At 39.8% G+C, this 22,518-nt stretch overlaps 1 protein-coding gene across 2 annotated transcripts; it reads right to left on the reverse strand.

Moving 5' to 3' along the window:
* Positions 1-648: 648 nt before the first annotated feature.
* On the reverse strand, positions 649-21,560 carry LOC113133245 (zinc finger protein aebp2). Of its 2 annotated transcripts, none has more exons than XM_026311921.2 (9): positions 20,922-21,560; positions 19,751-19,952; positions 18,925-19,032; positions 18,385-18,571; positions 16,829-16,953; positions 12,079-12,146; positions 3,516-3,629; positions 2,352-2,381; positions 649-1,554 (listed from the first exon to the last, which is right to left on the reverse strand). In XM_026311921.2, exons 1-9 carry the CDS (start codon positions 21,461-21,463, stop codon positions 1,548-1,550), a joined length of 1,383 nt encoding a protein of 460 aa, XP_026167706.1. In that variant the 5' UTR covers positions 21,464-21,560; the 3' UTR covers positions 649-1,547. The 2 variants fall into 2 exon arrangements, with proteins under 2 accessions (XP_026167706.1, XP_026167705.1); XM_026311920.2 differs by having other exon boundaries at positions 19,751-19,955; positions 20,922-21,558.
* Between the last annotated feature and the right edge of the window lie 958 nt (positions 21,561-22,518).

Here is a 22,518-nt window from a genome sequence, read left to right on the forward strand (position 1 = left end):
GTGAAAAATAAAGTCAAAAATATTGTAAGCAAACAAAGTTGTAGCCAAGAAATTTGCTGAAATTGACCAGTTAATAACTTCTTTAAAACATTTGTTGTCACACAAAGATTCACTATTGCTGCATTTTTGTGCTGACACTTTAACATGTTATCACCATTTCCATGACTCATCTCTCAGTTCGCCACCAGATAGTTCTATGAGCTGCTACACAGCATTGCAGATATGCGCAAGACAGAAAACACCAGACAATCAAACTTGCAGTACTTTCCCCTTCAGAAAACAATAAAACGGCACCTGAAGGCCTCATCATATCACTCGGAGTCCTAAATCCCCATGAATTCTGCATGTGTGATTGTGTAAACGCATGACATTTTGAAAAGCAGGACAGCCGCATTGTGGCAGACCTCTGCCTGAACTCAGTTTTCTCTGCAGGCATGTTCACTAACAGCTGAGGCCGGCAGGGGTTCTGCCCTCCTGGCCCAGTCATTAGCTCCTCCGCAGCATGCTCCCAAAGCTGTTCTTCTAATGGACGCCAAATAACCCAGCCAATCCCTCCAACGCACACATGAGGAACTCATACCACAATGGATTCATTGCTCCCATCTACCATTGCAACACTTCTGTACAAACAACTTGCATTTGTCAACATCTGTCGCTTCCATCATTTTATTACAAATACAGTATTCCATCTCCAACAGGGACAACACTCATTAGAAAACACAACTATTTTATCAATAATTATTGAGTCCTTAAAAAGCAGAAATGTAAATTTATCATAACAGATATTATATACACAGTTCAGGTTACTTAGGGTGTGATTTGCATCTTAGAAGTGTGTGCTGAAATGTCAGAGTCATTTTTATGCAGTACTTTCTATGAACTGAGGAAGATTCGGAGCTTACACGATAGTGTTTGTAACTCCTAAGTCACTGCTCGTCTAACAGTCTGCATCACATTGAACAGAAGTCTGACATGACTGGCAAACCTTACTCTTCACTGTCATACACACAATACTGCATTAAGTAAGTATAAATAGGATCATTTTCAAATATCCCTACAGGTGACATTAACATTGATTATCACAGTAAATACGGTTCTATTCAAAACCTTCACAAAAATCCACAGTACACCAGCATTTTCATGTTATAAAAATAAGTTAAAAATCTGCATAAATATTTTACTCAAAACTGATAGAAAATATGCTGCATTTTCTGACAAGGTTACACAAAACAGTTTTTACACCATTGGTTATTAAGAATATTTTCAGCTTGGTTCCTGTTCAAAAAATAAAAAAAACATTCATGTAAGTTTTTGATGAACACAAACTTTTAAAATTGTTAGTCCGATTTCACACGACAAGAGTCGTTGCAGATATACAAAACGGAAAAGAAAAAAGAAGACCTGCAGCACAGCCAAATTCAACTTCCTTTTATCACCACTTCACTCCCCCCATTCAGCAGAGACAGATGAAGAGCGTCCCATCCCACATAGATAAACCTCCTATGAACAAGGATTTCCCCTTTAGTATCAAGTCCACAGATGACTCCTTAAAGGCTGAGCACAAAGACAGGAGACAAAGAGAGAGGCAGAGAATGAGTTGTTCTCATCAGACAGATTACAGTGTGAGAGATATGCTTTATCCTGGATGTTTAGACACTGAGCTGACTCAAATTACAGACACATTACATTGTATTTTAGGGCTTTTGCTGTATTGAACTACTGGGGTCAATTTGTGGAATAAAGAACAACTGCCAAACATGACTTCATGTTTTGAGTGAGACAAGGAAATACCAAGAGGTTGTGGCTTTAATGGTTTCACAGTATACAGGAATGGTGAAACTGTGAGAGATAAGTAATCATCTAAAATGCTGTTTCACCACAGCAGAGCCACAGGTAACACTGAAGATTTACAAGCCCGTCGTCAAGGCATCAGCATCATTGTCTGGGGTGTAGCAAAAATAATAAGGATTTTGAATTTGTGCGATACTAAGGTATAGACCTGTGGTCTTAAAAGTTGAGTTAAGCAAGAACAAGGGAGCACCTCCTCTGTGTTCTCTACGGACACAGACCAATACCACTGTGAAAGTCAAAAGCTCGGATGTTGATAAAAATGTCACATTGTTTTATCTATATATTCATTTATGTTTTATCTTTTATGCATCGTCTTTCTGTACATCTGTGACTACAGCAAAACTGCCTTTATTAAAAATACATTGAATAATTTTATTCAGAACTGAAAAATAATTGAAATAACCAAATACTGTTTGTGTAGAACTGCTATGTAAATATATCTTTACAGTAACTGCATATAAATATATCTTGATCTATATTAAATAAATAGTTCAGCTTACCTGCGTTTCAGCCGCTTTTGAGGGAGTGCTCTGAAATGATAGGAAAAGTTGTAAAGCAAGAGGTTTATTTAAAATTAAAAATAATCTTAAACTACCATTGTGTCAGTTTCATCTACATGTGCATGGGTTTACCCTTCTACATCTACTGCCACAGACACCAACCACCTCATTTGTTTGGAGATTTCATGCATTAGGACAACCTTGACATAAATTGGCTGCGTGCTGACGGGTATATTCAACTATGAAACCAGAGTCCAGCAGCAGCCCCTGCAGTTACTGAGCCTTCAGGTCTAATTAAAATCAGTGAGCCTGTGTGCTGATCAGCACACTTGTGTGCCATATATCTCCGGTAAGATGACCACTCTGTTATTTTAGGCACATTGTTCCTCTTTCAGGATATATTTTCAACCTTTTATGACGTACCATAAAGCTAACCTTGTTTTCTCACCGCAGATATGATACCAAACCTTGCAAAGCTGCATGGGATTCAAATATTAACATAAGCAATGTTTGGTTGAATGTGATGCATTTAAAAACAGAAAATGTAGGTTTACACAGTAGCAAGAAACAACTTTCCATGGTTTAAAATCTCTGTAATTAATATTTCTTAATTTGTGATATATGTATTAGTTGAATTAAATTACAACAGTAAAATACATCCTCAGTTTCTCAGTTAAAATAATCTTTGATATTTAAATAAAAGGAGTGACTTTGTGATCCTTTATGATGAATTTAAACTACCAATTTATAAGGCTACTGCCAATAGCAGGCGTCCTTCACTAGGCTGTACAACCGACACTGTCACATACACAGAAAAAACAATGTTTTCTCTGCATGTTTTTAACATAATTGTTGTAGACAGAAGTTGGTGCCATCTGGTGGAGGAAAGTGTTAAGAATGCTGGACACAAACCTCTACACACACACACACACACACACACACACACGCACGCACGCACGCACGCACGCACACGCACACACGCACGCACGCACGCACGAGAGCTTTTAAACACTTTCCTGTGGCATTTTAATGTTTCACACAATGAATTCTGCTCTGGATTAGACAATATTAACACACAGGCAACATAGCCAAATTGGATCTACTGCAGTATGTGTTGGTATTTACATGTGCCCAGAAGCCACTTGAGCCATTGCATACACTCACCTATAGATGTTTGGATCTAGCAGCATGGCTGTGTCCTGTGGTAGTTGGGATAAGTGCACCACTTTAGTCTTCAGCTGAGATCGCTCTGTTTCATTCACCCACACATCAGGTAATCTGCAAGACAATTTACGCACATGCAGAGAGAGGAGAGAGGACATGTGGTCAGGGTTTAGAGCGTAACAATGAAAGAGCAAGGAAAAAAGGTGGAGAGAAGTGGCAGTAAGGGTAAATGAAGTGGGATGAGAGGGATGGACAAAGAGCCTCATTGAGTCATGGGCACATGTTAACACTTTACTCTGAACACTGAGTACATTTCCATAAGTAACGTGGCCTTGACCCAAGCACTGGGACTGTCACACAGGCACACCGGTGTGCAGACACTTACAGACATGCACAAAGGACAAAGTACACTCTACGTCCATGCTGTCAATCAAGTAATACCTACACTACCTATTTATTATTAGCTTTTGTTCATATACGTGCACTTAGAAAACAGGACTGATGAAAGACTGTGCCTATATATGAATGTGTGGACATATAACATCATTTTAGAGTATTTAAAAAGACCTAAAGTAGCTTGAAGTGTGCTCCTTTAAACCAGAACAATCTGATGAAGTGTGGTAATGTCGTCAATAGTCAGAGATACACACACACATGCACATGATGTACTGTATTGCTCAGCTGCACCTTGGTGTACCCACAGCAATGTGATGCCCCTGTCAAAGAAGGGTGTGTGCAGCATGGCAAGTCGAAGCGCAAAAGAAAGAAACAAAGAACTTAGCGAGTTCACTGCACCTTCTCTCCCTCCTCTAGCCTCCCTTCTCCACCAGCAGCATTCCCCCCGTCACAACGTGCGTCATCACTGGAGCCCCCAGAGATGCACAGGCGCACACACACACATACACACGTACCAGACAGCAGTCAGGCAAGCAAGAAACAATCCAGCTAAATCACTTCTTCACATGCCTAGTCAGCCCATTCAGTAAAATGGTGTGCAGGTAATGTTTCACATGCACCAAATATAGTGCAGTTGGAAGCAGGAAGACACAGAGAACAAAAGGGGGATAAATGATAAAACGGAAAGGTAAAGAGAAAGACAAAGTGGGAAGGGAGGAGTGCCTCCTCAAAAACTGCTTAAAGAGTCGCTGCAGATCCTTTTATGGAAAGTTTAAGTGCCTGGAGGATAGAGTTAGCCACACAGCATAATTCAATAATAGCCACCTGTGATATTGCATTAAACAATCATTCCACAGAAAAATGTGCAAGCCCGTAAGACTCAAGTGGGACTAGACATTCGTTAGGATCACAGTTGAGGGCTTGCCTCACCCACCATCACAGATTAAGGTTACTTTAACAAGACTGTTCATACATACAGGGGTGACAAAAAGAACAAAAAGTGATCGGAGCCAAATACAAATCTCCAATCTTGACACAAAGTCAAAAGCTCATCTTGCCTACAACAAAATGACAGACAAGTGACTTTAGTAAATTAAGCTGGCCTGAGTCCAAATTAAGTGTATGCATAGTTCCTTTAATTACAGTATAAATAGCAAACAAAAAAACTCAAAACTCTTTAAATGTAAACATAGTTTAATAGTTTCTAGTGTAAGGGAACGTGGATAAAACAGTACGAATAGAGAGCCAAACAAATAAAACAACAAACAAACACAATAATTAAAATAAAAAAACTGTCCCATGCCCATGTGGAAGTAGTCATTGATTTCTAAAATATAACCCAAATACCAGGTCCTTCTCTGCTTTGATTCTGTATTGCATGCTGAATATGTCTATAACATATAATGGTGGGGAGTCAAGAAGGAAGTTGAGAAGAGGTAGGGATAAGACAAAAAACAGTCCCCTTCAAAGCAGCTTTAAAGTTGTTTTGAGTTAGAGTTCTTATGAAATCAAACCTCACATGAGAGATGGGGATCTGCTGAGTGTTAAATACGCAGTATATAACACACACCCATAAGTATTTATGTACACGCATGCACGTTCCGCTCCAGAATCACTCGTCAGTGCGAGTGTCCTGTGGAACTGATGAGTTATGATATTCTACTGGAAGTGAGGCACCCAAAAGAGTGCTGCAGTGGGGCGGGGTCACACATATACACCAAAGTGTTCATATCACTCCCCAACATGCACATGACACACACAGATTTACAAAAGACCTAAAAGAGAACTCCATTCACCACCCAAAGACTCCATTCAGGCACAACAAGCCAAATAAAGAAAGATTTATTCTATTTTCCAGATGAGGCTATTTGGCTTGCTTCTTTATGAGCCAGAAATGTACATTGTGAGTGAGGTCTCTGTGGGCAGAGCTACTGGGGGGGCCTGCCAGAGTGAAGCTGGGCTTGAATTGATGGTTAGCTTCAGGCCTTGAGGCTCCCAGTGGTGACAGGCGCAGTAAGTTTAACGCAAAGCAGCCAAGTGTATATTAAATGACTAACATATTAAATGGCTTCATATGGAGCTCAACGGGAATTGCTGCAAGACTTCAGTGAACTGTATTGTGCTGCAAAGCAGAGGAGACAAAAACCTGGTTGAGGGAATGCAGAGGTGACTGCAGCCTATCTTTAACAAAAGATTAGGACTGTAGAATTTAAGTACAATCCCAATTTTTGAGTGTTATAAAGTGAATTGCCTTTGTTCCCTTACATGTTATCCAATCCTGTCTGCAGCTGTTTTAATTTCAGTGAAACTGTGGGGACCATTTCTTTGAACCATAACTGTCCCTCACAAACTTTTACATCACGTAAGGAAACAGTAAAATACGCCAACACAAAGGGACAGTATACGTCATAAAAATAAAAAAAAAGACTCAGTCACCTGAGTTGTATCAGTTAAATCAGTGGTAGTCAGCTATTGTTTAGGAAATTTTTGGAATTTTGTTTGATGTCTGTTTAAATGAGTGAGGTTACCTGTGTGCATCCGTTTCATCCTGAGGAAGATTGTTTAACTACTATTAGATCAAACAAGTGGTTTTACAACACATTTATAAAATGTTGAGAAACATTTCTTGCAGTTCTGTTTCTTTTATCCTCCAGAGACTGGATATGTAAGGGTTTATGGTGTAACATGCTTACCTGCTCTTATTCACTTGCAGCTTGTTCAAAATGCATTAATTTATGTACAACTGTTCCTCAATGACCAGATATATGCACAAAGAAGCAGTTTCACACACTCAAACAAATGTCGCTTACAAACTGTTTAAAGAGATCGCTGATCATTTTCCTAATTATGCACACTGAATTAGTGTTGCCACCCTGATGTGATCAAGTTCCCAGGACTTTTTTTTTTTTTTAAACTTTTGGAAGCTGGGGAAGTTTACACAATGAATAATTTGACAGACTTTGGCTGCATTTTCTACACAGCCATGTCAAGTGGAGAAACAACAGACTGAGGCTGTTTACTTAACAGGCTAAAATATTTGTTTTTACTATGAAATGTTTAGACTGTGAATTTTGAAGTGTTAGAATGGCCATCATTGTATCCATTCTGTTAAAAAAAAAAAGTTTAATTACATATTAATTTGATTTTGTTGGCTAACTGCAATTCATATTCTTATATTATTTTGGAAACCAAAGAGTGATAATCTGCTGATGAGGAGACCCTTATGTGCTTACAGTTACATACTGTGCATTTTGGTAACTGCCAAAATATTAACAATTAGCAATAACCAATAAATAAATGAAAGAAAACAAATGATAAGTTATCTAACAACAGTTTTAGACATAAACAAATGTTGTGTATGATAAACACCTTGTAATTTGACAAGAGTGATGTGCCAAGAAGCATTCAGTGACTCAATGTGTTTTCCACTGTTATGTATGCTAAAGCATTCAATAGCCTGCAAAGGAATCCATTTAGCAATCTATCAAAGATTAGACATCAGTTACATTTCACATCACTGAGCTGCTGGTTCATGTTCAGAGCAGTTCATGCTAATCAGTTACTCATTAATCCAAATGCAGTAAATGAGTGACAATCAGGGTGTATGGTTTGCTCCAGCATTAATAAACATGACTTCCCACATTCACATGGCTAATCATTGACTTAGTGACTGAGAAACATACACGTACACACAGAGTGCAGTGCTTGACACGAACCTCAGTGTTGAGGGTCACGACACTTAATGGCTTACTAAATGACCACCAGATTGTCAGGAAATTATACCAAGACTAAATATTAACTTTAAACTCCTTCACATGCCACAACATAGTGTGCACAAGGCTCTAAGTAAGCAATACTCAGCATTCAAAAAGTAGGCAGGATGATGTCTTTTCAGTTATGGAAAGGCAAAAAAAAAAATAAAAATAAATAAAAGATGTAGCTGTTATCATGTGTGATTAACTAGCTTACTACCTGCGAGAGGAATATAAGATTGTAAGGTAATTTTAGCAGCTGTATCCAGCTCTTTAGTGGATCTCTCTCTCGAACATGCCCTGGGGACAGATCTGACTTACGGCTAGTAATGAGAACCAAGCTCCTGCTCCAGCTGTACAGAGACTGTACAGCCCTTAGCAGAGGGCATCGGACACCATTCTCTTGGAGCACCTCCTACAGGATGCCATGAGGGACACGGTCGAATATCTTCTCCAAGTCCACAAAGCACATGTGAACTTGTTGGGCAAACTCTCATGAACCCTTGAGCACTATGAAGAGGGTATAGACCTTGTCCACAGGGATGAATATCATATTGTTCAAGGTTGTACTATCGGCCGGATTCTCCTCTCCAGCACCCTGGCATAGACCTTCCCAGGGAGGCTGAGGAGTGTGATCCCCTATAGATGGAACACACCCTCCGGCTCCCCTTCTCAAAAAGAAGGGCCACCACGCCGGTATTCCATTCCAGAGGTTCTGTCCTCTGACCGCCACACAATGTTGCAGAGGCATGCCAGCCATGACAGCCTATTAACCTCCAGAGATTTGAGATACTCAGGGCAGATCACGGATACAAGCAACTGAAATGAGCTTTCTTCACAGGGTGGCAGGGTGCTCCCTTAAAGATAGGGCGAGGAGCTCGGTCACCCGGGAGGATTTTGGAGTAGAGCCGCTGCTCCTCCACATCAAGATGTTGGGCATCTGTTCTGGATGCCTCCCTGGGGAGGTGTTTGTGGCATGTCCCACCGGTAGGAGGCCCGAGGGAAGATGCTGGAGGGACTATGTCTCTCGGCTGGCCTGGGAACGCCTTGGTGTCCCTCCGGAAGAGCTGGGGAAAGTGACCAGGAAGAAGGAAGTCTGGGCATCCCTGCTTAGGCTACTGCCCCCATGACTTGGCCCCTGATAAGGGGAAGAAAATGGATGGATGGACTGTGTATCTTCTTCTCCACCCCTCTACAGAATGGATATCTGTATTAATGACCAAAGTATTTTCTTGCTGCAGGGCAAATATATGACTCATCACTGATCCTTCATGGACCAAGCCTAAGGGCGTCTCACTTGTTTTTTTATGTTTCAGTTACTTCTCTCTTTATCATTTGTGCCCTTTGTTCATCACTCTGACTCTTCCCCACATTTCTCTCTCCAACAAACAATTTCTTGCATCTGGGTGTCTTTGAGTCTCACTATCAATCTCCATCTGTGTCTCTCTGTTTGGAATTAAATTGATGAGTCTTGATCCTGATCACAAAGCCTCATATTTATTTTCATCTCCCTTCCCATCATTACTCTTCTAAGCACTAGATTAAACTCCCACATGTGGGTTGTGGAGGAGATTGCAAAGGTGAATGAGAGATGGGGAAAGGAAAGATGAGGAGAAAAGATGGTAGGATGAAGTAGCAGAATCCTCAGAGAACAAGGTTTTAGCTACAGTATGTTCAGAGGCTCTCAGTTGCAGTGTGCTTCATGATGCATCATCTTGATTTCTTGGCCCATTGACACTGTTGCTCTTCCTTTCATTCCTTTTTTTTCTTTTTCCAACCTCTGCTTTGTCTCCTTTGACTTTGTTCCCATCCCCATTACCCTCTTCTGTTTTTCTTCACCTTTTTTGCCATCTTCTTATCATTTCCCACCTCCTTTGCACTCCCTCTTTACTTTCTCATTCTTCTTCTCTCTGGTCTCTGATCATCTTCAGAGGGTGTGCAGTGAAACCCTTTAATGGAAGTGTGGGAGTGTGGTAGGAGATTCCCCTGAGCAAAGTCCCTGCTGAGAAGCACAGTGTTCTGTGAAACTCACTCTCCATGAGACAGGCCCATTTCATAAGAATAGTGACAAACCCAGCCAAGTGCTTTAATGAACTGGGGCTTAAGTGGAGCCAAGGTTCACCTCCAGTGGGCTGAGCATGGTGAGGCTAATCTGGGAATAGGTGTGTAGTGAGTGAGTACTGGGCATAGCAGCTTATGCCACAACAGGCAGAGCATTATTTTATTTTTTTTGCATAAGTTCATCCAAAGGTTATACTAAAATACTGCAATGGATGCATTTATTACTTAAAAAAAGCAACAAAAAAAAAAGCAATGGAAAGCCAGAAAAAGAATAACATCAGCATCCAACTTATTTTGATGCTGATCCACTGTTCTCACAACACTTCAGTAGACCAATTCAAGGTTTACCTAAGTCAAGCAGATGGTGTAGAACCAGTGCCTGCAGGGACAGAGACAGACTTTTAAAGTTCAGTCCACTCCTCATCAGGGCTCCAGGCATGAATGTAGGTATCATCACACAGAGATGATGCTAGCTGATAAGCATGGCTGGTGCCTTTAGCTCCCTTGGAGAAGAGCTCTGGGAATTTAAACAGAGAAGCTACTGAGATATTTTACTATAAGGAAACCTGGGGTGATTTCACTTATTTTACTGTTACTTGGTGCTTGGTCGACCCAAAGGTCATCCTGGTCCACCACTGATGGACATCCCAAAGCTCTTATTTCTGCTCTGAGGAGTCGGGACAAAGTATTTTACAGATTGACAAGCCCCTTTATCAGAAATAAATTTGTGATTGGATGCTTCACACTGAGGACCAGAGGAAACTATGTCTCATGTCGGTTAAAATGTTTTTCCTCAGACCTTCCTCCTTGCAATTTCTCCTTGTGTCTTTTCTTTGCAACTTTTGTGAATGAGGCAAAGATGCAAGTAAAAGACAAGTGAGGGAAACACAGATACAATTAATGGAACTGGGGTTCACCCCTGGACGACTCACACAGAGCTCTCCACAATAAATAGCGGATGAGCCCAGAGAGCAAGGCTGGAAAGAGTTATAGCATAACTTGAGGAAGGCCACCATGTTGACTGCGCTACTGGATGGAAAGGCAAATCGTAAAACTACCAGGGACAGATACACACAGATTGTTGATGTTCACTTGTACATGCACATATCCCAGCTGCTCTAAAAGGAAATGTTTGTGTGACTGGCTCAGTCTTTAAATTGTTATCATGTGCAAGAGATTTGAGCATGTTGTCTTCAGTTTCTTATTTGTACGTAGATCAGTGACATTTAAAAAGGTTACATATAAATGTCAAAGTAAATCTCTTCCTGTTTTAATAAGGTTTAGACATATTTATCATGAATCAAAATAGATAAAAACACACACACACACAACCACACACAGTGAACAGTATATTAAAACAAGTAACCAATTTACAAAGACGATTGATAAAACTTAGTGATGATACATTAATTAAAACCATTATGCCTTTTATCTTGAAAATGAATTTAATCTCATAACTGTCAAAATTCTGTAATTCTTTGATGTTTTATTTAGTTATTTTTTTAAACACTTTAAAGATTAAAGAGGGCAACTTGCATAAGTCTCTCAGAAGATACATGGATCAGAAGGGTTTTGGTTTAATGTTGGTAAAATAAGATTTGCCAATGAATTATGAAGAGAGTTACATTCTATGTTTAGTTTGTTTGTAATCTTGGAATGTCCATCTCTAACAAAACAAGTGCAAAATGTCCTATTTAACAGGAGGGTAGTCATGATGAAAGGTTGACAAGAACATTGTTTTATTTTTTTTTTTTTTAGAAACAAACCCAACTTGAGAAGGATCAGCCTCAGTCTATGTCCATTGTGCCACTGTATTCTCTGACAAGTAACGTAAGCTAATGTAAATCATGTATTTAACTGATACTCACTGGGTGATAAAGCAGAATTAATATTTTTTCATTTATTTTTTTTTAATGCATATTTTAGCTTTGGCTTGTGCAGTTGCAGCACAGCCCCCAGTCAGGAAATGCAAAGAAAGGAAAGATGAGTGAAGCAGGGTTCATAAAAGTTACAGTGCAGTGGTAAAACATGGTAAAAGCCCTACAACCCTTGAACACAGCAGATTGCCCATTATTTAGCTTTAATAGTTATTAGTTATCATGGTTTCAATTACTGTTAGTGACATGCTTGTCTGGTAATTGGTCTATAATTCACAATAATCTCGTGTCATTTATGTGGTTTGAAAAAGCTATATTCTTAATTATCAAGTTATATCTTGTATTAGAAAAAACAACTGAAACTTGTTTTGTTATTGTGTTGAGTGAAATTACCTTTTTATTATCAAACCATATGACTTAAGAAAGCTTATATTAAGCAAGGTAAAGGTTTATGCAGTGCGAGGGAAGTTTACTCACATGTCCTCTGGTGTCCAGTGTAGGAGAAGTTTCACTTTCCCAGACCCTTCTTTCCTTCTAGCCAGTACCTACACAGAGACAAGCGAGCAAAAGTACTTGTTGAACTATAAAATACATTCTACATCTTTGTGTCTTCTTGCTGTCATTTCACTTAGTTAAGTTTTCTCGGCGGTCATTTGGTATATGCATTAACCAAGAACCACAAATGAAAAGTAACCTGAGAATTAGCAGAGGGATTATAATTGACCGTAAAAATTAGGGTTAATTTCAAATTTCAAGTTAATATCAGAATTTATTTATTTAAGGAATAGATTTGCATAAATATGTCTGATTTAGCTAAGATTTCTGCATTCTCTTTTGTGTGTGGAGAACTGGCTTCAAAGACATGCCCCCACCCTGGCCCCATCTCGCTAACGAATAATGAGGTTACATGCTTCAAACATCTCACCAAGTGATATAGTGGCTGATCATTACACTAATAAGCTATGTGAGCACTCTTAATAATGCATGCGATAGCTCATTGAGATTTCTATTTTCAACGGGATCTATCCCACATTCCCCAGTAACACACTGTAAGACAAAGGAAATCAAATTCAGACAAAAGTTTCAAATCCTCCAAGTATCTAAAATTAATGGAGAACTGCTTATCACAGCTGACTTTCTTGACAGCACACTAAACAGTTACCACCATAAACAAGTCACTGCTGTTGTGGATTATGTCAGCATGATATGCTTCAGTGAGTAAGTCTAGAAGAGTGAGTCTAATGGCTTACACCCTTTAATAGGGCACATTCATTTTATCTCTGTTTTGCTATCTGGTTTTACCACGAGTTAATCTGCCAACACAACCACAGACTTAAATGTCTTTCTTCTTCTGCGCTCTTCTTTTTGTGCACTCAAATACAACACCATATTTCCTAAATAGGTGGTCCTTCTTACACATCACATTTACTCTATGAGGCCGTTTTAGTTTATAGCAAAGCTGGTCTGGAATTTACACAAATATTGTCAGTAGGGAAAAGAAAAGGTAGAAAAATAACCAGGAGTGTCAAAAATAGCTATAGCGATACCCACTTGCGTCAAATGGTTCTTTTTTTTTTTTTTTTTGAACAATGTCTATTTTTAGGATACTGAATGAGCTCACACGTGAAGAACTTCTCTTACGCACATGAATATCTCAAATTATTTCTGACTCCAGGGACTGGCTGAGGCATTGATGGAAACTGGTTTGAGGACAGGAGGGAGGAGGCACCAACAAGGCAAGAGAAAGATAGAGACCCAGAATCTGCTGTTACTGCCTTCCTACCCTCCAACTTTTTTGAACATGTATTCATTTTGTTATGTGAACATAATTGATTTTATATATCTCACCGATATGACAGTTCTGTGCATTTTATGCTCAGAGCCACATTTTTCTCTCCTATCCAGCACAAAGCTAAATCTTGCATGAATTTTGCTTTTGGTTTTGGAAGGGACAGTGAATATGGTAAAAGCTGGACAGGCATAGCAGCAGTAACTTAGGGGCTTGTGCCCAACAAAGAATGTGTACCTCTATACTATACATAAAGTACTTTAATATGGATATTTATTTATTAGAAGCTTCGCAAAACTGTGGGGGTTTTACACCATGTCAAACGGTCACTTGGATATATTTACTTAACCCATGCATGGTATGTAGTTTTTAGTGTTTTATTTGTTTAGTGTTTTAGAGGGTTGTAAATAACTGCCAACAATTTGTTTTCATTGCTGGCAAAATGCTGAAGGTAGATACCTGAACAAATATGTTGGGTCTGTTCAAGATTAGTCCACCCGCTTTTGAAAAAGATATATAAACATGATGTTGTAACACAAAGTCCGAATGCTGCAAAGCCTTCTCTGCGAGTGCCCGTGATTAAACCTGATACGATTCATCACACTTGTGGTTTCTGAGAATTAGCAACTGTCAAACTTAAAGAAATTTCCACGACAATTCCTCAGCCAAGTTGGGAGTTTGACCATTATATTGCCATTTGTCTGTGATATACTATGGTGCTCATGGGTGAAGTTCCTCACAGTGGACAAGTGAATGAGTAGGAAGAACAGAACAGCAGATATATCATGATGAATCTGTTTAAAAAAAAACAAACGAACAAAAAAAAAAAAAAGAAACTTCTTGACCTTTGACTCCCAAGCTGGCCGTCCTGTATACCTGCATGTCCTCGCCTCCTCTCTACCCTGACTTCCTGTCTATCTACACTGTCCTGTCAAAATAAAGGCAAAAACTGTCCAAAAAAATAATGCTAAAAAATAAATAAATAAACTGTAAATTTCTGCATCTGTTCAGTTCATAACTTATAGAAATTGGATGAACTGATGAAATGCACATTGTAAAGGGAATCCTGAGGGTTTCACATTCCACACACTTCACTGGATTCCAGATTTCATTTTAGATTGATAAAACTGACATTTTGGTCAATTACTATCAATACCTGATAATGACAAATGTGAAATTATTTTTTTTTTGCCCACTTAATTTAGGCAGTTTGTAACATCCTTCATGGTGGATCCTCTCATTCTATGGAATAACCTACGATCTGCCTGTATCTCTTCTGTTGCATGACCAAAACCCTGACCAAAACCCTGACTGACCAAAACCCTTCTCATCCGGCCTCTAAGTTTGGCCACTCACCCAATTCTAGACAGAGAGTTTGTGATTTTGGACTTCTTCCATTACACAATTACTGTGGCCACTGTGCACTGACACTATTTGATCATGAAGGTCAAGGACAACATCAGGGCTTGGTTGCAGCATTTGCCTACATCTTGCACTGAATGCAATGGGTCCTTTGATAAGCAGCTAAGATTCAGAGAACCAACAGCTGCTTTACTGTCCTGTTAATTAAAATTGCATAGCTGTTACCCTGTGCCCGTAGGATCCTCTCGGTAGCAGGTTAAAATTCATAAGCTTGAGCTATGACCATGTATGTTAAGGCTGAAGATGAATAAGTGAGCTGGTGTTTAAGCAGGATGAAGTAATTTGTAAGCTGAGTGATTTGATGATGCAGTTGGTGTTTTAAGGAACTTAATCCTTTATAGACCCAAGAGAGGGAGGTAAAGGGAGGAAGGGAGGAAACAGGGAGTGAACAGTGGATATTAGTGCAGTTCCAAAACAAGGCAGTGAAACTACAGGACAAAAGCTGGGGGAGGGCAGGCCTGCTAAAACTGGGTGCCTGTCTAGTGTCAGGGGATCAAGCTGTGGATGACGCAAATTGGCGCAATAACAAAAATATCCCATCATAAACATGACTGGGTTGCTTAGGCGTGTTAGCAGACGGAATGGCCAAACTCCACAGAACCCCCACAGTTCTGCTCCATCTCCCCAGGCCTGGGAGGGCCCATTGGGGCCTGGGGTCTGACACAGCGCCGCAGTTCTTCTCCACCGCAAGCCTCCAGGGATTAGTAAGAAGAAGAATGTATGCCCAACTGGCCAGATCGCCTCCCGATTCCATGGCCCTGACCTTTACTTAACCCGTTTCCCTTGTACTTTCTCTCCAAGTCTCTGTTTCTCTCCATTTGTTACTCTCCCTCCCCTGGATGGCGCTTCCTCCTTCTCAGTTTGTGTCCAAATATGTGGTTACCTCTCTTAACCTCTTCCCAAGCTTTATCTTCAGTTTTTTTTTTGTAAAATCTGTGGCTTCTAATGAACAGCTGAGGTTCATAGGAGTAATGCATAGGAATAAAGAGTGAAAATCAACTGAGCTAAGAGGACAATACTGTATTGAGGACAGAACCTTTGTCAACACTGACTTCAACTTCAAAATTATTGAGAATGTAAATGCATATTAATAGGATAGAAATGGATTTACAGTTCTGTGTGCACGTTTAAAACATACACACATCCATTAAAAATGGCTGTGTAACATCTAACCTATGTATAATGGTTCAAAAAGATAATACAGGTCAAATGTCTGCACCAAGGTAACCACTGCCAGTGACTAAACCTTTTCCATATGAATATAACTGGAGACTGTACTGAGAAATAAGTGAGTGGGTGTAGGTATTTTTAATGGAGTACATATGTAAATGGAGGAGGAACTAGTCACCAGATGGTAACCTTTTTCCACCTTATTAGGAATCAATTATACCATTAGGCAACTGACAGTTTTGAGCAAGAGACAGAGTGCTCCCTAGTGGAACTACATAAGAATAGCAGTCATTCAGAACAAATCTACCATTCATGTCATTCAAAATGTCATTACAATTAACCTCGCTTAACACAGAATTCATTCCACCAGCCACTAAAGTTATTGGCAGGGAGAAATGGAAACCCTTGGACTGGAAAAAATTCTTTGTCCTTAGTATTCATATGTCCCCTCAGCAGTGCAAAGATGCTTTACAGCTCATTAATAATGCATGATGCACTAGGCTCAGAATGAAGAGGGCACCATACAGAAAAAAAAAAAAAAAAGATCAAACCATTTTTGCTTAGAAACCCCATGCACAAACAAACAACATAAAGCCTTAAGACAAATCAGATCACACCGTGCAAATATGTTTTAGTAAATATTTTTGTTTGCATTTAATTATTCCTGTCATGATGACTACACTATACTAATTATAGTTAAGTAAATCAACAACTATGATCATTTTTTGCACAGAGTTGCCCATAAAGCAGTGGTATGCATCCAATACAGTAACAGAATGCCACGTTTAACCCTAATTTCTGTAAGCACACACACTACATGACTTACAAAAGTAGTGAAGCACTCACCGTGCTGTGAAAGACCACACTGTGGCCATTGCCTACACTTTCAATGTGGGTGGCAAGGTTGAGACAGATGGCTCTGTGGCGAATAGCATCCATGGTTTGAGCATCGAAGAAGTCAAGCGGCCTCGCTAGTGGGGAAGAAGGAAAAACTCTGATAAGAGCAGAGTCAAAACGTAATCTCAAGGTTTCCACTGTGGCCACAACACATAAAGATTCCATGTTTTTCTCTAAGTATAACCATAAATACAAGGGAATCATCAAGTTAGTATTTTCAGCTAAAGCTATAGTAAGCTCCGACTAAGTGCCTCACTACTCTGCTCAGACATATCAACACTGGAAGTTACACATTTATTCAGGACTTTGGGCTTAAACTTGGCACTTCTTAGTCTATCAAATAAAAAAAAAAAAAAAACAGATTTGCAGAAAGGTATCATAGACAGTACCTGCAACAGATGCAATGTACAACCAAGACAGGAAACGGTTACTGCAAAGATGATGGCTGAAATGCTCTTAAAAAATATCAATACCTCAGCTTTAATTTCCTGCAGTTGATGGCAACTAATAGCTAGGAGTCTAAAAGTTATACTTGGTAAAACAACTTGCAATAGCCTCAGATTTACATATACAACTTGTAGTTCATGTATTTAACTATGCAAAACCAGACCTACAAATGTGGAAAAATGTCTTTGTGTATTGTTTTTGAAATCATGTTTAAACATTTGTGATAGTTGGACAATATAATTAATCAACTTAAATAGCTGATGAACAAACCAGCTAGCTTGCAAATGCATATGACTTATGATAATGTTAGCTGAACTCAGTTTACTATGTCAACTTTCCACAACCCACACCCTACCCCTCAGGTTTGGTTACCATTGCAAAGGCGTTATGAACCAGCCAGACAGAGCGACAATGAGAAACAAGTTGATTTCCACTTGTGAATAGTTTTCATGCAACGTTCAGTTGGTGAGAACAAAGTGAATGAATCAATTGCTGTGCTTGGCTCCACTATTCTTTTGATTTTCAGCAAGCTAGACCACTGCAATGCATTGATGTTATGTCTGTAATGTAACATGGCATGTACTTGGGTACTATACAGTCCAACTCAAAAGACATCACCAGCATTTTGCATTCTTTAGAGTGATAAACTGTACCAGTGTATCTTGATATCAAAATGCAGACGTTGGCAGGTCTTCAAAACTATGAATGGGGTTTTTAAATGGCCTCTCAAGTTGCAGCTAATGTGAATGTGCATATCAAATAATGTTAACCATTTCAACCTCAAACACTGTTCTCTAAAATACAGAACACTGCCATGAGAAAACAATATGTCAGTCAAGCTAACACACCTGTATGTCCTTATGTTTATGTTTATGTGTGAGTTCCAACTCTAGTTTCTCCAACAAAAAAATGTGGGAGGTCACAAACATCTGAATACATTATAAAAGGCACCACCTCAAAATGTGCTCAGCCTGCAATGCTTACCAACAAACAAAAGCAGATAATCACAATGACAGACATTACAACATAGAGTTAGTTTGTGTGTGTCAGGTACGTACGTAGGGAGCACCTGCGTTTATTCTTGAGTTTTTTCCTCTTGTTGAGTCCAGCCTTGGAGGGTGATTCCTCCTTAAGTTTAGCCTGGCTGGACATTTTTGAGGAACTCTGCTGGCTGAAGTGACTTGGAACATGGCGAGCTAGCCCGCCCTGGGAAGCAAAGCTGGCGTTGCACCCACCAACTACACACTGCAGCATAGCCAAAAAAGAAAATAGGAAAGAATAAGGCATATTTTCTACCTGACAGAACAAAATGGCAACACTTTAAATAAGCTACAAATAAATTTTGTTTTAAGGGTGTCAGAGTTAAGGGTCACTGACACAAAAATGTACCAACAAAACAAAAAACAAACACAACAAACACACACAAAAGATTTATGTTTAGTTCAACAAAACTATGATAGCAAAACAACTAAGATGAGGTAATGGCTATATGAAGATAAAACAATCAACATTACCCATAAAGATTATCAGACATCAGAAAGTCAAATGATATTTGAATGCAAAAACAGCTGTAAGTGGTTTCATTATTTGAGTTTTACCTTAAAGGGCTTATCCCCACTGTGGGTCAACATATGCCTCTGGAGCCAACTCTGACTGGTGGACGGTGTGTTATACACCTTACAACCCTTCCACAGACACACAAACACCTGAGGAACACATATAGCAAAGAGAATAGTGTAAAGTGTTCATGTAGGAGTTGTAAAGTAAATAAAAGGACATAAGAGGGGAAGAGTTAAAGATAAAAGTTGGACATTGCAAAGCAATAGTGTAAAAAGAGGCTAGCAGCCAATAATGATTAGGCAAGGATTGTTAGACAAAATAGAGAGAAATTTCTCAAATTACATAGGTAAAGTTGCTTAGTCCCAACTGTGCAGCATACAGTAAATCAAACAATCAGTAAAAGTCAGTTAATACTGTAGGGGAAAGTCTATTTCACAGACTTCTACAATACTAAATAAGAAAAAAAAACAACTAATTTCTCATTTACTTGTAGTCCTAGGGGTATCTAGCTATTTGGAAAGGTCTAGTTTATGTTTTATGATTTGTCTTTAAGAATTTGACTGCTATATAATAAGTTATATTTTAAAATATGTCAACAGCAACCTCTCTTTTCAAATGCATTCTCCCTAGAACTCCAAAAAATGTCCACAATGTGAACAGTTAATGGATGTATTGCACTCACAGAAAGTAGTTCCAAAGAAAATTGCTTTTAGGAACTAACCCATTGAAATTAAAAGTTCACCAAATGCAGCATATTGTGCTCTTTTGGGTATCTGCACAGTTCATATTAAGCTACAGCCAAAAGTCATGGTCGCATGCTAGGACATCAACATGAAGCTTATCTGAAGTTTCAAGTCTACTGACCCCTCCTCTCTGTCCATCCACATGAATCCGCCTAATATGTTCTGCCAGATCAGGACTGGAATTGAAGCACTGTGGGCAGAGGTCCCAGCAGCAGGCATAAGCCACTGCCTTAGACCCAGAGGAGCTAGAACTGTTCTGTCCATTCATCATAGCTGGAGTGGAGCGTCCACTGGACACTGTGCTCTCCATCTCCATCATGGTACTGCTGATATTTTGAGAGAGAAGAGGGTGAAGTGAATAGAAAGACAGGATACAGAACACATCTCCACAGTTAAACAACATGGGCACTACGACTAGAAAGAATATCTTCATAGCTTAGTTGAGGATTTGCACAGCTGTGATGAACAGGTGCAGACATTGCTTGCCACATTACTACAATGGTCACTGTGTGTGAAAGCCTTCAGGCTACAACTGATTTTCAATGCATGCCACTTTCATCACACATGCAAAACCAATAGTATCACTGTATTCAACCTCCACTGCACTGAATTAATAATTTGCTTTAGGCTCAGGAACAATAGTTTGCTCATGCAATAACTGTTACAATGTCTCCTTTAGCATGTCAGGTCCAGTGTTTCAGCTACGGATTTATTGTGTTCAGTGCAACTAGCTTTTAATAAAACTAATCTCCCAAGATGTTTAAAACCTCCCAGCTCACAAAACTATGTTTGATTGCTGCTAAGTCAGCTCGGTGTTTGACCTTCTCAGCACAAAATGATGCTATGTGTAAAGTTTGATAATAGAAAGTAATCTTGTATCCAGCATTGAAACTTTTGAAATGCTAAAACAAATATGCATGTAAACAGATTCTGGATTTGTTAATGAGAGATAATGAGTAGATGTAGAAGAAACTGTAAAAAAGGTACTTTCATTTTGTGTGTGTGTGTGTGTGTGTGTGTGTGTGTGAGTGTGAGTGTGAGTGTTGTGGGTGGGGGCATATGAGACACAAAGCGACCATTTATTGTTGTCCCTGATCTTTATTGTAACTTAGTTAATATGAAAATTGTGATTGTCTGACTGATTACAGAAACATTAGTTTTCCCAATTAAGTGTAAAAGTCTAAATAAAGTGTTACCCAGGGCTCGACGATGAAATGGAAAGATATAGCTGTTAGTAGCTGTTGTCACACCCAGCACTAGCAGACAGTAACCTGTCACTTCCCCGCACCAACCTGTCTTCCGAGTCCATACGGCTCAACGGTTCACCGTCCGAGGATGACACCTCCACACTCGACCGCCTCTTGTCGCCCAGCTCCCCGCCTCCGCCGCTAGGTTTCTCGCCGTCCTCACAAACTGTTTTGCTCTTCTCACAGTCTATGCCCGAAAACCGACTGTCTTCTCCTGGCTCCTCCTTCGCCTCCTTCATTGTGCTCTCATCGGCAGGCTCGCTGTTACCATCTCCCGGACTCTGCTGTGACTCTGGCTTTTGTTCTGGTTCTTCAGGAGCGGTCGTCGCCTCCTCGTTGCCCGTTACAACGCCGTCGCCAGTTACCGCCTCGCTCACGGCCTTGTCTGCCGCTGCAGCGGGCTTGTCTTCGCCGGCCTCCGCGTCCACTTCTTCCATTTTCGGCTCTACGCTGCTGCTTGGTTGCTCTGTTTCCTGTTCGCTAAGGCCCTTTTCTTTCTCCTCGCCGCGTCCCTCCTTTGCCTCAACAGGCGGTACATCGTCGTCAGCACTCACTGCGGGAGTCTCTTCTGTAGCCGCAGCAGCCATTTCAGCGGCAGACGAGCCGTAGGACACTTTCGGTCTTAAATTTTACCCGTAGCACCGTCAACGCTTGGCTGCAGAGGGAGGGCGGGGCCATGTCACGTTGTCTGCTCTCTGATTGGCCAGAGGCGGCACGAGGAGCGCAAACTCTGGTACTTTAACTTTTCCACGTGTTTCCCGAAAACCGCAGGTTCTTTCACAAGGATTACTACAGCAAAGTCTGCCAGAGTAGGGCCAGGGCATGCTCTGTCAGAGACAATGCAGAGTAACTTTATAATCTTCAAATGAAAAGAAAATGGCCCAGAGAAATGGTTACCAATCCAAATGTGAGGACATATTAGACAGGATCTATTCATTCCAAGAGCAGGACAGAAAATCAGCTGTATTATTTGGATGAGGTTGAGAATTAAATGCATGAGTTTCAAGTTAAACTTTTAATGAAATGTCTGATTCGCATCCCTAAACATGCTAAATATGACACGTGAATGTGAATTATAGTACATTTTTACATGTAAGTAAAATTGACATAGTTCAATTTATTAAATGCAGTGTATGAGAGCACTGCATGTTCTGTTTCTTCAGGTTATATCTAACACAATAACTGACATATACAAAGAACTATATTGTATATATTTAACTACACATTGACATATTTAGTAAAAACCTACCATGTTTCTGGGCCAAACTCAATTTATTGACATCTATGGCATATTAGAACAATATCACACTAATATATGTGTTAATAGTATATATTAGGTGGGTTAATCTAACTTGGGCTTTGTGAACTTAAATTCTGGGAAAGTTGAGGTCTTACTCACAAGAAATGCTGTTCAAAATTACAGCAAGAAATCACCAAGGTTGCAGCATTACAGTACAGCAACAAGGGGGAGCCACAGCACTACATATAATCTGCCACTTATAATAAGGGCTTTGAGTCAGACAGCTGAACACAAGAAATCAACCGAAATAAACATACTTTGATTATTTCTGACAAAGCTGATCATTTTAAACCATGAAATATAAGATTTCCCATGCCTCAAAATTCATTCTGTTCTGAGATA

This window comes from Mastacembelus armatus, chromosome 6 (genome assembly GCF_900324485.2).
Source record: "Mastacembelus armatus chromosome 6, fMasArm1.2, whole genome shotgun sequence".
In the NCBI taxonomy this organism is placed as follows: domain Eukaryota; kingdom Metazoa; phylum Chordata; class Actinopteri; order Synbranchiformes; family Mastacembelidae; genus Mastacembelus; species Mastacembelus armatus.

What these genes read in the sequence shown, in the direction of transcription:
- LOC113133245 (XM_026311920.2), bottom strand. Translation starts at nt 21,463, where the DNA reads ATGGCTGCTGCGGCTACAGAAGAGACTCCCGCAGTGAGTGCTGACGAC. An exon ending in TGGATGGACAGAGAGGAGGG is followed by an intron (nt 19,033 to 19,750) that starts GTCAGTAGACTT and finishes TGTGTTCCTCAG; the next exon opens with GTGTTTGTGTGTCTGTGGAA. An exon ending in GTGTGGTCTTTCACAGCACG is followed by an intron (nt 12,147 to 16,828) that starts GTGAGTGCTTCA and finishes GTCTCTGTGTAG; the next exon opens with GTACTGGCTAGAAGGAAAGA.